Raw genomic sequence first — 17,147 nt, 5'->3', positions numbered from 1 at the left:
ACTTAAAATGGTCTAGGCAAACCTTTTCTGTAGTCATAGATGGGAGTTTAAAAGTTGTGTTCTAGTCCTGGATCTTCAGTATTACGATGTCACTAAGAAATTTATTTAACCTGAAGCCCTGTGAATTTCCATATTCAGTAGCTTCTTTATGTACTAAAAAAGTCCGTTGTTTAATTTGCTATTGGTCATCTATGAGCTGGAATATTCTAATAGTTAATTATATAATCATACCTCCCTTATGGGTTGTCCTGCAGATCAAATGGGATAATGCACATAAAGTGCTTAGCCTAGTGCTAGCAGACGGCAGGTTGTATACATGGGTGCCAGTACTACTGTTTTCCCCCAGCCTTACTGAGGTAAAATTGACAAAAATTGGGCGCAGTGGCTCACACTTGTAATCTCAACACTTTGGGAGGCCGAGGCAAGCAAATCACTTAAGGCCAGGAGTTCAACATCACCCTGGCTAACATGGCGAAACCCCATCTCTACTAAAAATAGAAAAATCAGCTGGGCGTGGTGGTACATGCCTGTATTCTGAACTTCTCGGAAGGTTGAGGCACAATAATCGTTTGAACCCTGGTAGCAGAGGTTGCAGTGAGCCAAGATTGTGCCGCTGCACTCCAGCCTGGGCAACACAGCAAGACTCTGTCTCAAAAAATCATAATAATTTTATATATTTAAGGTGGAAAACATGATGTTTTGATATATGTGTGCATTGTGAAATGATTACTACAATCAAGCAAACACCTCATATAGTTTTATGTCTGCACGATTAAAATAATTAAGGTCTACTCACTTAATAGATTTCAAATATACAATATTGTATTATTAATGATTCTTACTATGCTACATATTTGACCTCCACAATTTATTCATCTTATAACTGAAAGTTTGTATCCTTTGACTAAAATCCACCTCCCATTTCTCCCATTCACCAGCCCATGGCAACCATCTTTCTATTCCGTGCTTCTATGAGTTTAACTTAATTTTTTTTGTAGAAACTTATGGGAGTACAAGTATAATTTTGTTACATACATAGATTGCATAGTGGTGAAGTCAAGGCTTTTAGGATATCCATCATCCAAATAATGTACTTTGTACCTATTAAGTAGTCTCTTATTGTCCACCAGAGCTTGACTTCTTTAGATTCCACATATTAACTGGGATCATGCAGTATTTGTCATTCTGTGTTTGGCTTATTTCGCTTAGCATAATGACTTTTAGGTTCACTTGCATTGTCACAAATGGTGGGATTTTCTTTTTTTCTTTTTTCTTTCTTTTTTTTTTTTTTTTTTGAGGCTGAATACTACTCCATCATGTATATACCATTTTTAATCCATTCATCTATGGATGGTCACCTAGGTTGTTTCCATAGCTTGGCTATTGTGAATAATGCTGCAACGTATCTCTTCAACATAATGATCTGAATTCTTTTGGATATATACCCAGAAGTTGGATTGCTAGATCATATGGTAGCTCTAGTTTTATTTTTTTGAGGACCTTCTATACTGTTTTCTATAATGAACGTATTCCACCAATCGTGTACAAGGGTTCCCCTTTCTTTACACCCTCACCAACACTTGTTCTCATTTGACTTTCTGATAATAGCCATCCTAAAAGGTATGAGGTAATAGTGCGTTGTGGTTTTGATTGGCATTTCCCTGATGATCAGTGATATTGATATTGAGCACTTTTTCTGTATCTTTTGGCCATTTGTATGTCTTCTTTCAAAAAATGTCTATTCAGATCCTTTGCCCATTTTTAAAACTTGGTGGGGTTTTTGTTTGTTTGTTTGTTTGTTGCTATTATGTCATATGAGTTCCTTGTAGAGTTTGGATATCAGCCCTCATCAGATATATGGTTTGCAAGCATTTTCTCCCAATCTGTAGTTTGCTTTTTCATTTTGTTGATTGCTTCCTTTGCTGTCCAGAAACTTCTTAATTTTATATAATCCTACTTGCTTATTTTTGCTTTTATTGACTGTGTTTTTGGGGTGATATTCATAAAATCATTGTGAATGCCAGTGTCAAAGAGCTTTCTCCCTATGTTTTCTTGTAGGTGCAAGTACTACTATTAATTGTTACATTTTAAAAACCCTTTGGACAATTTGAATAAATCCACTATTACTGGAAATTTTAACATTCTTTTCTCTATAATCCAGGCTCAAAATTTGGCAGTGCCTTTCTCTCCCCTTGCTCCCTCACATACTTAAGTCAACTTTTCCTAGTGATTTACCACTCAGTTTCTGCTACCCCAGCCCAGATATCACGTTGTCACTTGTCCCCTCCCTCCCCCATTGCTACAATGTCCTGTACTGTATCCCTCACCCCACATCTCCCCACAGTCTAATTATTTACACCCTGCCACACCATATTAATAAGTCAGTAAAGCATGAGCTTTATCAGGGCACTGATCTCAAAGCTGTCCGTGTGTTAACATTTCTTACAGAATTAAATACAAATGGAGAGGGACCTAGATGGCAGCTAAGGAAATTGTACTGTTCTCCATCATCTAGCCCCAGCCTCTCAAGCCTAATTCTCTCACCATTCCTCTTTTAGCCATTGTGCTTATTGATTCCCACATACCCGTGCTCCCCTCCATACCTGCTCCCTTCCATACCTGTGCTTTCAGAATTCTGTGCCATTGAAAATCCAACGGCTTCTCCCAGCCTCCTGTCCCTTCCACTACCTCCATCTGTTCCCATAAAGATCTGCACCTCCAAATTTTAAGTATCCTCAAAGGCTCATCTTGATGGATTCCTACTCATATCCTGATTCCTCCAAGCAGAAAATGTGTTTTCCCCTCTCAGCTCTTGTAATCCTGTAAATATGCTGTATTATGGGATTCAAAAGTTGATGTCGTGTGTTAGTTTGTACCTGTATTTGTGTTTGTATACACAGAATAGTCCCCTTACTGAATGCTCCTTGAGGATACAACACACCTCATTTCTGTAGCAAGACTGTATTCCTGAATCCCTCCTAATGGTGGAAGAAGTTGATGGTAGTTGTCTGGTATATCTGTCTCAATTATAAAGTGATCATTTGATTTTCAATAACATGAGTTATTTTCCTTCCTCACAAAGATATGCCTGAATATTCAGTCACAAATGAATTTTGTCGCAAACACTTCTTAATCGGAATTCTGCTCCGAGAAGTTGGCTTTGCCCTGCAGGAAGACCAAGATGTCAGACACTTAGCTTTAGCTGTCCTAAAAAATCTAATGGCTAAGCATTCGTTTGATGATCGATACAGAGAGCCAGTAAGTGATCTTCCTTTCTCCCTTCCCTAAACACCATTTAATGGCTCACTGCATTAAATGCATATGAAACCGACAAGCCTATTGATTTTTATGTGAATCATTTCTTTTGGCTACCTTTTCACCTAGAGAAAGCAGGCCCAGATAGCAAGTTTATACATGCCCCTATACGGCATGCTTCTGGACAATATGCCAAGGATTTATCTGAAGGACCTGTATCCTTTTACTGTCAACACATCTAATCAGGTACGTTTGCACAATAAGTCGCATTTCGATGTTAATAAGGAATTTGTCTTTTTAAAATTATTTTTTGCCCTGGGTAACCATTTCTTCTCATCTGTGAACATACTAGGCATTGAACAACACTTTCTGCTACGTACTCACATCGATGGGTCATTTGTTCCAGATATGTCCCTTTAGCCTTCCGCCTGATCCACCCTTCAACATTAGGCTTTCATTTCCCTCTGTTCTCTGTATCAGTTTCCAATTCTTTCCAGCTTTTACAGTTTCCTCTGTTGCAATCATGGCCCCTTCCTCAGTGCACACCTTCTCCTACCACTGTCTACATTACTTACATCCCCACCTGGTGTCAGAATAAATAGCCAAGTGCCTTATTTGTAGTCACAACCCAGGAGTGACTACAATCCTTCCTCCACGGAGGCACCACAGTGACTACACACAATCCACTAGAGATCTGTTGCCTGTGTTCTAATCTCAGATGAAATAACCCACTGCTGAGTCCAGTATCTAATGAAGGTATTACCATCTAGGAGTTAGTAGCTATGCCTATGGATTTTTTTTTTTTTTTACCTTGTTCAAATCCCAGCAGTATCAGTGACTATCTGGGTGGCTGGAGATTAGTCAGCCAACCTCCTTAAGACTCCATTTCCTTCATTATAATATGGAATAAAATACCTAAATCACAGTGTCTTTATGAGGATTAAATTGAAAACATACTAGAAAACATACTAGAAAACATTTATTATAGAGCCTGGCAAACAATAAATATTTAAAATGTAGTTGTAGGCCAGGTATAGTGACTCACATCTCTAATCCCAGCAACTTTGGGAGGCCAAGATGGGAGGATCACTTAAGGCCAGGAGTTCAAGACCAGCCTGGGAAACACAGCAAGACCCCACCTCTACAAATAAGAAATTTTAAAAATTAGCTGGGCGTGGTAGCACATACCTGTAGTCCCAGCTACTCAGGAGGTTAAGGGCAGGAGGATCCCTTGAGTCCAGAGGTTGAGGCTGCAGTGAGCTATAATCATGCCATTGCACTCTAGCCTGAGTAACAGTAAGTTCCTGCCTCTTAAATAATGAAACAGAATAATTAAAACAAAATAAAATGTAGTTGACAATAATAGTAATGTACATAAGATAACTCATGGTAATAATGATATCCATAATGTGATCCATGAATATATCCATAACCAATCCAGCCATGTGGTCTACATATCTGTATCTAAAAGATTGTTTCTACAACATTGTAAAAAAGTCACATCAATCAAATTATAACTACAAGTATGGTTTTGGCTGTATTTGTTTTCACTGCCTACTTTAGCAGAAAACCTTTGAGGGGATATAAAACAACAAATTAAATATCACTTAATTGGAAGTGTAATGAAGATGGCATATGTGGGTTAACAATGTTGAAATACCGTGATTCCCATTAATCTTTACTATACTTTGAATACAGGGGTCTAGAGATGATCTAAGCACCAACGGCGGATTTCAAAGCCAGACAGCTATGAAACATGCAAACTCTGTGGATACATCATTTTCTAAAGATGTTTTAAATTCCATAGCAGGTACTTGAGATCTTCTGAGATCACTTATTTTTAACACTCATCCATGTTTACATTGTATATCATTGTGCTTTTTACTCAGTCCATAATTTATTATGCATAATCTATGTGGCAAAGTATACTACATTTATACAACCAGAGTCTTTTTAACATATTTCTTTGAATTCCATCCAGTGACTTCCTCTTCTACTTAGTGTTCATTATTACTTGGCTTGAGGAGCAGCCTACTTAGATGTTATCAAATTACTTTATTCTGGAAACCATCTTTAAGTTTTCACTGCAGACAGCCTTTTAAAATATAATGGATTTTCAACTTCAAGGATTATTTTTAAGAACTGTTTTGGAAATGTCATTTCAATTTCTCATAAACAATCAGAAGTTGAAAGCTCCTTCCCAAAAGTATCTTTATGAACTTTTACTAAAGCATTTTTAAAACAAGAGCTATCTTGAATGCCAGTCCCAGGCGCTGTTATGTTGGTCTTTCACAACACTGCTGCCACCTCAGTAATCAACATCTTTTTGGTTCATCATGTGAAGCTTTTGTGTGTGTGTGCGCCCATACATCTCATTCCCATATGTGTGCTGTGGCTTGTGTTTACAGCATTTTCATCAATAGCTATTTCTACAGTAAACCATGCTGACTCCAGAGCATCTTTAGCAAGTCTTGACTCCAATCCAAGTACCAATGAGAAGAGCAGTGAGAAGACGGACAACTGTGAAAAGGTAGGGCTTCCCTCTCAAACCTACTGATCATTACAAGGCAGACGTCACTCACTCTCACTCAATCCTGATTGGTTCTTGAATTCCCAGATCCCAAGACCCTTGTCTTTGATTGGCTCAACTCTTCGATTTGACAAGTTAGATCAAGCAGAAACCAGGAGTCTCCTGATGTGTTTTCTTCACATTATGAAAACGATTTCGTACGGTAAATAGAACTCTTTAAAATTAATTTTTTTGAAAAAAGGAAAAAGAAAACCTGCAGATTCTCATGCTACGTGGTGTTTCCTTTTAGAGACTCTGATTGCCTACTGGCAGAGAGCTCCCAGTCCAGAGGTGTCCGACTTCTTCAGCATCTTGGAGTAAGTTTTAGAGTTGATGACATAACACTTTTTTCTGGAAATTTCTAAATAGTCCACTATACCAAGTTTCATTCAAGAACCCATATAGTAAGTTATCAATAATAACACATGAACTATTTAAAGAAAATTTAATATTTTTCTTTCAATATACTTAGATGAACAGTTTATATAATGAAAGAATATGAATAATTAGAACGTGGTTTTTTGTTTTTTTTTTCGTTTCTAGCGTTTGTCTTCAAAATTTCAGATACCTAGGAAAACGCAACATAATAAGGTAATAATTTAAAATTCCAATAGGTGAATCTGGTCTTTTAAAAAGCATATGACATGTATTAACATATCAGGTTAGAGTTATAAATATACGTTAGAAATCTTAAAATGCAAATAAGGATTGTTAGGTTGACTTCACATTAGACACAGAAGTTTGAAGATTGCCTCATACACATTGTAGATCTAGGAATAGTTCATGTTATCTAGGGAGAAAAGCACAAAAGCACAAATTTTTGAAAGAAAACCACATTTCATGTATCTTCAGAACGAATTTATCATTATATAGATATAACTTGGAAGATACCTATTTCAGAAGACATTTTCAGTAAACTAAAAGAAAAAAGTAATCTGGAGTAACTTTGCACTGTCATCATTTTCTTATGAGATAACAATGTTTGAATCACCTTCACTAAATCCCAATTTCTGATTTCCAAAGGAAAACAGGGTTTTATTTTTGACTAATTCACAGCATGTGAAATATTTCATTGTGCAGTAATCATTTTGTCAGTTGCCATTCATTTTTATATGTAAATTACAAACACTGAGCTATGATTAAAACTTCCATTTTCATTGCAGAAAAATTGCTGCTGCATTTAAATTTGTGCAGTCCACCCAGAACAATGGAACTCTCAAAGGATCCAATCCTTCCTGCCAGACATCAGGTCTCTTGTCACAATGGTAATGTCACATTTGCTTGGTATTTAAAATTATACATAGCTCTGTGTGTCTGTATATGCACGTCAGAGGACACACGCGCGCACACACACACACACACACACATATTTCTATTTATATATTCAAACCAAGTGCAGATTTCAAATAACTATGTGTCTATCTAAAGAAACTTCCTAGATACTTTACTGTCTGCCCTACTGGCTGGTAAAGACCAAAGACATATGTGTGCACTTAGAGCACAATCCCTTGCATAGACTGAACATTAATGAGTATTTTCATTTAATGAAACCTGAGACCTAGGCCCAATAAATGCCTCTTTTAATGCTAGCTAATCTTCCAGTGACAAACCAAAATGTGGGATCATGTCTCCCTAGGCTTTTCAGTAATTATAATATTTTTGCAATGTTCTTGAAGCTGAAATTGTTTCTTAAAGGGTCAAAGGCAATGAGGAAGTCCCATAACCTCACTTTAGATTTCCTAGTCATTAGACTGATTTGACTAGCAGATAGGACCTGGAGATCATCCCTCACCAGCCTAACCAATGGGAAACACTTGCCCTGAAATTCTACCTAGAGCTCCTCTGGGTCTCGTAAATGAGAAGTCTTTGCTAAAATTATCCCCACTTTGATTTATTCTTCCCAGAGGTATCATCATAATATATATTATGAATATTTTAGAAAGGATTTTAGAAAGAAATATGAAAGTAATACATAGCAAATAAATCATAAAATAAATTTTGCCTCCCTCCATGGGAATCCTTTGAAATTGCCCCCTTGTGAAAAGTAAATGAAAAAAAAAATGTAATGGACATTTTTTGCAAATAATAACAGAACAGAAGAAAATAAAGAATTAGTTTCCATGTTTAATAATAGTGAGCCACCTGAGGTCACTCAAGTTTTGTAGATGGGTGGTGGGTTAGATTTCAGGCTGCTCCTGAAACATCTGGATGGGTCCTGGCCATTTCTGTCCCTCACATCCTAGAAACCAGGGCTTTTCCTCCACAAGTTCAGTCTGTACTACACTCAAAACCTAGAAATAAGCCAATCCAAATGCCTAAGGCCTACAGCCAAGGAATCACTCACTCTTTTTAGCTGCAGGAATGACCCAGGCTCCCCTGGCTATTGAAAGCCAAAGTCACATCTCCTGGGCCTCCACCCATCCAGGTTTTCGGATTTAGCCAGAACCAAAACAGCCTTTAAGAGTGGGAGAAAGAGTCATTTTTAGGTTAAGGCCTAAAGAAGGAATTAGGAAATACTTCAGGGTATTTCCAAATGCTGCTTTCTTTACGTAAGTGTTTTTATAAATAGTTTTTATGACAGCACATATCCCAAGAATTATCAACCTATTTCCTTGGCCAAATGATAAAGTCAGGAGTAGGAAATATTCCCACTGCCACAGTAACACTGGCTTATTTTTCCCAGCTGGAAATGCCATGGGGTGTTGAATGAGTCATTGCAGGCCATTGTCATTGCCCTGGAAACACAGAGGCACAGAAGTCCTTCAACTACCTAACTCCCACAACCATCACATGTCAGCCCCCTGTGGACATGACACCAATGAAATGACAAATCAACAGGAATGTCCAAATACAAATACCTCGGAAAGCAAGGGTTGTTTTAGAACCCGATTTTACACTTTTTTTTTTTTTTTTTTTTTTTTTTTTTGAGACGGAGTCTCGCTGTGTCTCCCAGGCTAGAGTGCAGTGGCGTGATCTCGGCTCACTGCAAGCTCCGCTTCCCGGGTTCATGCCATTCTCCCGCCTCAGCTTCCCAAGTAGCTGGAACTACAGGCGCCCGCCACCACGCCTGGTAGTTTTTTGTATTTTTAGTAGAGACGGGGTTTCACCATGTTAGCCAGGATAGTCTCGATCTCCTGACCTCGTGATCCACCCGCCTCGGCCTCCCAAAGTGCTGCGATTACAGGCTTGAGCCACCGCGCCCGGCCCTCTTTAAAAATAAGTTGATGCATCTGAGCTATACAATATTGTACCTTTTAATGTCCACCACTGTACCTTCCTGATCAGCCAGTAGCCAACTTAACATTCATAGAATCCCATTATTTCATAAACAATAATGAATATGCTTGAATAGATTTCACTCAAGGATCTGTTATTCTATAGATTATCCTTCTGAACGCTATTTTGGCTTAAATGAAATTTCTCCAAAAGTACTTTAAAAAGTCCCTCTCATCATGTCACCTGTAATTAATATTTGTAATAAAAAGTTGCTTTCCAAACTAGTTTTTAATGTTTGACTCAATTTAGAACATTTGAATGAACAAGTATTATTTGGCTGTAACATCCCTAAAATAACTCTAATCACTTTTCTTATTTCATTTTCAGGATGCACTCCACTTCCAGTCATGAAGGCCATAAGCAGCACAGATCACAAACTTTACCTATAATTCGAGGCAAAAATGCACTTTCTAACCCCAAACTCTTACAGATGTTAGACAATACCATGACCAGTAAGTAAACCGAAATAACAGGAACAAGATGGTTACCAGTTTTTCTCTAGGTATGTGTAGGACATGAAATGCACTAAAACCACTGCTTTTAAGGTTTGCTGTAGCTCTGGAAATATTTCTTTTTTCTTTTTTTTTTTTTTTTTTTTTTTTTGAGGCGGAGTCTCACTCTGTCGCCCAGGCTGGAGTGCAGTGGCCGGATCTCAGGTCACTGCAAGCTCTGCCTCCCGGGTTCACGCCATTCTCCTGCCTCAGCCTCCCGAGTAGCTGGGACTACAGGCGCCCGCCACCTCGCCCGGCTAGTTTTTTGTATTTTTTTAGTAGAGACGGGGTTTCACCGTGTTAGCCAGGATGGTCTTGATCTCCTGACCTCGTGATCCGCCCGTCTCGGCCTCCCAAAGTGCTGGGATTACAGGCTTGAGCCACCAGGGAGTGGTTAAAAAAAATGTAGTGCCCGATGGTGAAGAAAGGGGAAAGGCAGAACCCTCAATTATCATATGTTTAGCATAGCTCCCTTGGAAACAAGTGACTTTCAGCATTGTGCAGGTTATGGAGGCTGCTGTCAAACAGATGATTACTGCTTCCTCTGTGGGGAGGGGATAAAGTTGCCAATGTCCCAGAAGCAGCAAGGGTGACATCTTGAACCTAGAGATGCACACACTCCGGCTTGTGAATGAGGGTAAAATGGAGGCCAGCGTTTTGTAAGCATGTAATTTGAGGACTAAACTCTGACCTTTTCTCTTCTCTTGCCCAAATTCTTAAGAGGCCTGGAAAGTCACACCAGTCTCATCAGAGGGGTTTTAGTTAACCTTATATAACATGGCTTACTTTCCAACCTGACTCTGGCATAACATCACATGAGAGATAAAGAAAGAAATCAAAATATTTTACCCCCAAATATATATATATATATATTTTTTGCCATGTCTTGAAACAGCCTTGCAGAGTTGTCTCTTATGGGGAAAAATTTGCATTCTGTAAAGAATCCCCTTTCCCTCTTCAGGTCCTTTTCTTGATCCAGGAGAGAATCAATTGAGAGTCTGGCACCTTTTTCAGTCCGATAAGAAACATTTACAATCTCTTCTCTCTGAAGTCTGCCATCTGGAGGCTTCATCTACATAATAAGAACGTTGGTCTCCACAATCCCCTTTCTTAGCCCAGACATTTCTTTTCTATTGATTCCTGGTCTCTAGATAAACTCCTTCAACCAATCACCAATCAGAAAATCTTTGAATCCACCCATAAGCGCCCCCTCCCCAACTTTCAGTTGTCTTGTCTTTCCAGACCAGACCAATGTACATCTTACATGTATTGATTGATGTCTTATGTGCCCCTAAAACATATAAAACCCAGCTGTAGCCCAAACACCTTGGGCACATGTTCTTAGGGTTTCCTGAGGGCTGTGTCACAGGCCATGGTCACTCATATTTGGCTCATAGTAAATCTCTTCAAGTATTTTACAGAATTTGACTCTTTTCATTGACAGATTGTTAGCAATTATGGGCACGTGGCCCACAGTTACTTGTTTGGAGGTATTTGCCCTAATCTATAAATAGACTTTGTGACTTTCTGAGGGGACATGAAGACTGTCCACTGAGACTGTACATTTGGTCTACTAGCCCAGAAGCCTAGAACTTGAGACAGCCTGATTATGAAAGAAATATGACCCTGTCTTTGGCCAAATTAATGGAAAATAACTCAGAAACAATGGAAACCCCACAACTGATATATGCAAAGGGCACACACACTAAAGACTCTAGTACTTTTAATTCAGCCAATGAAGAAACTGAACAAACAAAAGCACTTTGATTTAATAATTAATCAAAATGCCAGTAAACTTTGAATATACTGTAATGAAAGGAAATACTTTATAGGGTACAAAGTATTGTCTTAGACTTTTATGCATGTTTTGTTTTTTATTTTATAGGCAACTCCAACGAAATAGACATTGTGCATCACGTAGACACGGAGGCCAATATTGCTACGGAGGTGTGCCTCACTATTCTAGACCTGTTATCGCTCTTCACTCAGACTCACCAGGTGAATATGACAACATTTTCTGCAAAAATGATGAAATGTGAGGCGGAAAAACCATGTGAAGTCAAAAACATGTTTTTTTTAAATTATTTATGAAATCAATTAACCTTATATAAATCAACCCAAGTGTGAGTGGAAAACATGTTAAAGATGAGATTTTGATTTTATCACAGGTTGACTAATGTTTGCTTGATATGTACATGTATGCATTTCACTATTGTCAAATAGTCTTTCTTCCTCATTTATCTTGCTTCACTCTCAGGTAAGCTGGGCTGAGTGGGAATGTGACTCTGTACTTTTTCAGTAGAAGAGAAAGCGATAAATGGTCCTGTGTATTAAGTTTACAGCTAGATCTAAAGAAAGCTAATAATGCTGAACATCTTTTTGTGTGCTCATTTCACATTCAGATAACTTTGATGAAATGATTATCACTACTTAGAATGGCTAAAATTAAAAAGACTGACCATCTAAAGTTTTGGCAAGGATATGGAGAAACTAGAACTCCCATTTATTGACAGTGGGAATGCAAAATGGTAAAAACACATTGGAGAACAGTATGGCAGTCTCTGAAAAGCTAATCATACATCTATCATATGACCACCCATTCCAATACTATAATAGGTATTTACCCAGGAGAAGTGAAAGCATATCTCCACACAAAACTTTGTACACAAATATACATGGCAGCTTTATTTTAATAGCAAAAAAAAAAAAAAAGAAACTAGAAACAACTCAAGTATACATCAACAGGTGGATAGATTTAAAAAGCTGTGGTATATCCATACAATAGAATACTACTCAGCAGTTAAAAGAAATAAACTACTTATCCATGCTATAACATGGGTGAAACCCAAGAAACCAGAAACAGTATATACTATATTACTCAGTGTATATTATTCCATTTATACGAAATTTTAGAAAATGCAAACTATAGAAACAAAAAGCAGATCAGTGGTTGCCTAGGGATGTGGAAGAAGGATGGGAGGAAGGAATTACAAAAAAAAGTATTTAAAAACTTTTGAGAGTGATAGATATGTTCATTATCTTGATTGTGGTGATGGTTTCATGGGTATATGCAAGTGTTAAACTTATTAAATTATACATGTCACATGAGTTCAATTTACTGTATGTCAATTATATTTCAATAAAGCTACTAAAAACATTTGCAGCTCCTACCAAATGAGCTTAAATACCTAGGCTAGCACATTAAAGATTGAGCCAGGGGCAGCTGTGGTGGCTCATATCTGTAATTCCAGCACTTTGGGAGGCCAAGGAGGGAGGATCACTTGAGCCCAGGAGTTCAAGACCAACCTGGGCAATATAGTGAAACTTCATCTTTACAAAAAAATTTAAAAATTAGTCAACTATGGGGACACATACCTGTAGTCCCAGCTATTTGGAAGGCTGAGGTGGGAGGATCACTGGAGCCCAGGAAGTGGAGGTGCAGTGAGCTATGATGGTGCCACGACACTCCAGCTTAGGTGACAGAGTGAAACCTTGTCTTAAAAAAAAAAAAAAAAGATTGAGCCAGGAAAATTTGGATTCTTTGAATAAAGTCTACACAGAACAGCATAATTATGCCAAGAAAGCCCTACTGCAGGTGAAATGTCAGCATGGTGGTAGAGAAACTAATGACTATATTGATTCTTTATTGGGCTATGAAAATGTCACTCAAATCTCACAGATTTTAAGGACTTTACTAGTGCCTTCAAGAACCTGTGACCTCATCTCCCATTTCTCCCCTAACCCCACCTCACTTGCCATTGCACCAGCTACTCTGCTTTTCTTTCTCAACCTTGAACTCATAAGCTCCTTTCCCAATCAAGGCCCTTGGACTAGCTGTTTCTCCCCCATGGGACAATCCTCCCAGATCTCTCCAGGGCAGGCCCCTTGAGCTCACGTGCCAATTTTCCATTAGAGAAGTCTTTGCAGACTACCCTATGGAAGTAATTCTACCCTCAAAGCAACTAGTTTCAATCACATCATCCTAGTCTATTTCAATTTGTCATGTTTTTTCAATCACTGCTATGTAAGTTTCACAGTAAACATCAACTGTGTCTCCTTGTTCAATCCTTTACTTCTAGAATAGTGCCTCACCACAATAGGTTCGTAACAAACATTTTTGATAGAATGCAAATTTTCTTTCACTTATCCTGAATAACATCTGCATTGAATTTCCAGAGACAACTCCAACAATGTGACTGTCAAAATTCATTGATGAAAAGGGTCTTTGATACCTACATGCTCTTTTTCCAAGTCAATCAGTCAGCCACAGCACTGAAGCATGTGTTTGCCTCCTTGAGATTGTTTGTATGCAAGGTAAGGATCCTCCAGGTTTCAGTGAAGTTTAGGTAGGATGACAGTAAACCCACAGAACAGTAAACCCATAGGAATCCCTGCGTCTCTCAGTAGAGAGGGAAGAAGGATTGTTTTCTTCAATTTGGGTTTTATTAGACATTGATTCCTGCTCTCAAAATGAGTGCACAGCCTTGACAATATGTCTGCTCAAATACCAGAAGATATTAGCATCTGGTCACCAATTCTTTGAGTTATCTGTGTTTGCAGCACCAAGTTAGGTAAAATGCACCCCTTGAACTGTCATATCCATCCATATCAAGTTAAAGATTCCACATTAAAGTGGATACAGCCACTGCCTTTGAGGACACTTGTAAATAACACCTGTGATTTTAACAATGTCAGATGAATTGAGGTCATTTCAAAGCTCTCATTCCGTTATTTTGGACCGTCATCAGTTACTGATACAAAGGATACTTATACAATGTAGAGAATAATTATGTCTAGGAAAAAAAGACAAATGCTAACATAGACCTTAACAAATTCTATCCTCCTCACTTGCAAATGAAAAAAAAAAAAAAAAAAAAAAAAGACCAGATTGAAAAAAAAACAAAAAAAAAAGGAGAGGGATTTTGTTTGTTTTAGGGAATTTTAAAGTATGAGCATGAACAGAGCAAAATGAAGGCATGTTGCTCCTTCACCCATTCTTTCATTTCTGCAGTTTCCTTCAGCGTTCTTTCAAGGGCCTGCCGACCTCTGTGGATCGTTCTGTTATGAAGTCCTAAAATGCTGTAACCACAGGTCACGGTCAACTCAGACAGAAGCCTCAGCCCTTCTGTACTTTTTCATGAGGAAGAATTTTGAATTTAACAAGCAGAAGTCAATTGTCCGGTCCCACTTACAAGTAAGTGCTGCCAATTTTCATTAACACTGTTGTTAAAACCACTGATCTGTTTCAGCAATGCTTAAAGCCTACTGTCCTCAGGGCAAGCCGTTACTAACTCCTCCACCAAAGTCCTCCTTAAAGACACCCATAGCATTCAGTTCTGTTTAATAGGAGGGGCGCCGCTGGGCAGAAATCAGCAGAGCCCCATCTCCACTTGTACTTTCCTTTCTTCTGCCAGGAAATAGAATCACATGGAATAAACAACTAAGGAAACCATGGCTAGCTCCAGCAGGTCAAACCCCACCAAATTCCAAACATAATTTTTTTTTCTTCTAGGCATCCCGAGATTCCAAGATTCCTGCAGCCTCTCTTAGATATTTAAGATTATAGGAAACACACTAGATTTAATAATACGTTCTGGAGCTTTAATACATAAACACATCTTTTATTGGACCTACAGGGAGAAAGTAATTGTACATTTACCCAGCCCAGTGGATTTCTTTAAGAAGACTATTTCTGGTCTTGTTTTTGAGAGTTCATTTTTTTTCTCTTCCAGCTCATCAAAGCTGTGAGCCAGTTAATAGCTGACGCTGGGATCGGAGGCTCTCGGTTTCAACATTCGCTTGCAATTACCAATAATTTCGCCAATGGAGACAAGCAAATGAAAGTAAGAAATGCTTTGTGGGCTTTTACTACAGAATTTGTTAAAATCTGAAGTGGATTCTTTTTGTGAGATACCAAAATCATAGAAATAGATCGGATATGGTGGTTCACGCCTGTAATCCCAACACTTTGAGAAGCCAAGGCAGGAGGATCGCTTAAGGCCAGGAGTTTGAGTTTGAGGCTACAGTGAGCTATGATGGCACCACTGCACTCCAGCCTCGGTAACAGAGCAAGACCTTGTCTCTAAATAATAATAATAATTGTTTATTTTGTTTACTGAGACTTTGAGCTTTGAGCCCTCCTCAAAGTAAACGATCAAGTTTATTGTTTGAATCGCTAAGCAGCTCTTACACTTTAAGCATGTGATCTGTTAAGTGGCATTCCCAATATGCGTGGTTGAATGGCCTAGAACAAGAGGATTTACCGTAAATATCCAGAAATACAATGACTCCCTCCTAACTCTATTTGGGGGAAAATTCATCTTTTCTTTTGTTTAGTGCTTTCTGAAGACTTCTCCTGTAGTCATTATACTGAAAAGTCCAAGTCTAGAGCCAGACTTCAGTCATGGCTGGACCCAGGGATTAAAATAATTTTCAGACCCATCCCTCCACTGCCTCGATCTTGCCTCTCTCACTGTCTGTCAGTTCAGCTTTCCTCTTTGTTTACTTATTTCCAGACAGGTTATCGCCCTGGGCATGTTCTCAGAAATTCTAAGGACCCTGGTGGTATCTTATGAGTAGAAAATCACCTTGTTTGATAGTTCCAATTAAAGTCCCACAACTGAATCTCTTTGATCCAAGCTTAAATCATATGCTTATCCCTAAACCAATCACTGTAGCCTGGAGGATCAAAAAATAGAATTGGCCAGGCCAGTGTTATGTGCCACCCATGGTCCCTAGGAGTAAAGTCAGACCTGTGCAAATCACATGAACTAGAGTCAGGAAGGGGAATATATCTCAAAGACAATCAGGATGTTTTACCAGAAGGTGTGCTTGAAGACAAAAGAATAGAGCCTCCTGAAATTTTTATCTTCAAATGTGTATATCCACAGTCATAAAACATAGAATGCACATATATAGAATGCACACATTTATAACTATAGAATGCTCCAAACTGTGATGCCTAGCCATAATTAATAGCATGACTTGAAGTCAGTTAACCTACAGGTTCTAAACAGATAATGACCCAGGCTCTCTCTTTTCCAAAGAACAGCAATTTCCCAGCAGAGGTGAAAGACCTGACTAAGCGTATAAGGACTGTTTTGATGGCCACAGCTCAGATGAAGGAGCATGAGAAGGATCCCGAGATGCTGGTGGATCTCCAGTACAGCCTGGCAAACTCCTATGCAAGCACTCCCGAACTACGAAGGACCTGGCTGGAAAGTATGGCCAAGATTCATGCCAGAAACGGAGATTTATCTGAGGTGATTAGCCAAGGCTCGGTCATTTACCATCAGTATTGTCCTCTTTATCAGGAAAATTGGATCTTCATTTATAGCATGGACTAGAAAAAGAAGCTATGTTTTTCCACTAATCTAGAAATGACTCAGTTATATATCATATACAATAAATTTGCATATCGCGTTCAAGGATACCTGACTCTAAGTAAATGACATCAAATAAAGACCAGAGTCAGTGGGGGCAACTGCAGGTGTATAAATTGTAACGCAACGCTGAATGCTAAAAACCTGAGGCTAAGGAGGAGTGTGGTAGGGGTG

The 17,147-nt window shown here is 38.6% G+C and overlaps 1 protein-coding gene across 1 annotated transcript in view; it reads left to right on the top strand.

Annotated features, from left to right (window-relative positions):
* The window catches only part of DOCK10 (dedicator of cytokinesis 10), a 281,526-nt gene that overhangs the window by 231,735 nt on the left and 32,644 nt on the right, over positions 1-17,147 (top strand). Inside the window, 14 exon segments of the mRNA XM_031651896.1 lie at positions 3,083-3,258; positions 3,385-3,501; positions 4,954-5,065; positions 5,664-5,785; positions 5,873-5,987; positions 6,075-6,141; positions 6,368-6,415; positions 6,988-7,089; positions 9,428-9,552; positions 11,477-11,589; positions 13,768-13,905; positions 14,603-14,785; positions 15,324-15,434; positions 16,638-16,853. Of these exon segments, the coding sequence (XP_031507756.1) occupies positions 3,083-3,258; positions 3,385-3,501; positions 4,954-5,065; positions 5,664-5,785; positions 5,873-5,987; positions 6,075-6,141; positions 6,368-6,415; positions 6,988-7,089; positions 9,428-9,552; positions 11,477-11,589; positions 13,768-13,905; positions 14,603-14,785; positions 15,324-15,434; positions 16,638-16,853 (1,745 nt within the window).

The sequence above is a fragment of the Papio anubis genome, chromosome 10 (assembly GCF_008728515.1).
Source record: "Papio anubis isolate 15944 chromosome 10, Panubis1.0, whole genome shotgun sequence".
In the NCBI taxonomy this organism is placed as follows: domain Eukaryota; kingdom Metazoa; phylum Chordata; class Mammalia; order Primates; family Cercopithecidae; genus Papio; species Papio anubis.
This window is presented reverse-complemented; position numbering and strand designations above follow the sequence as displayed.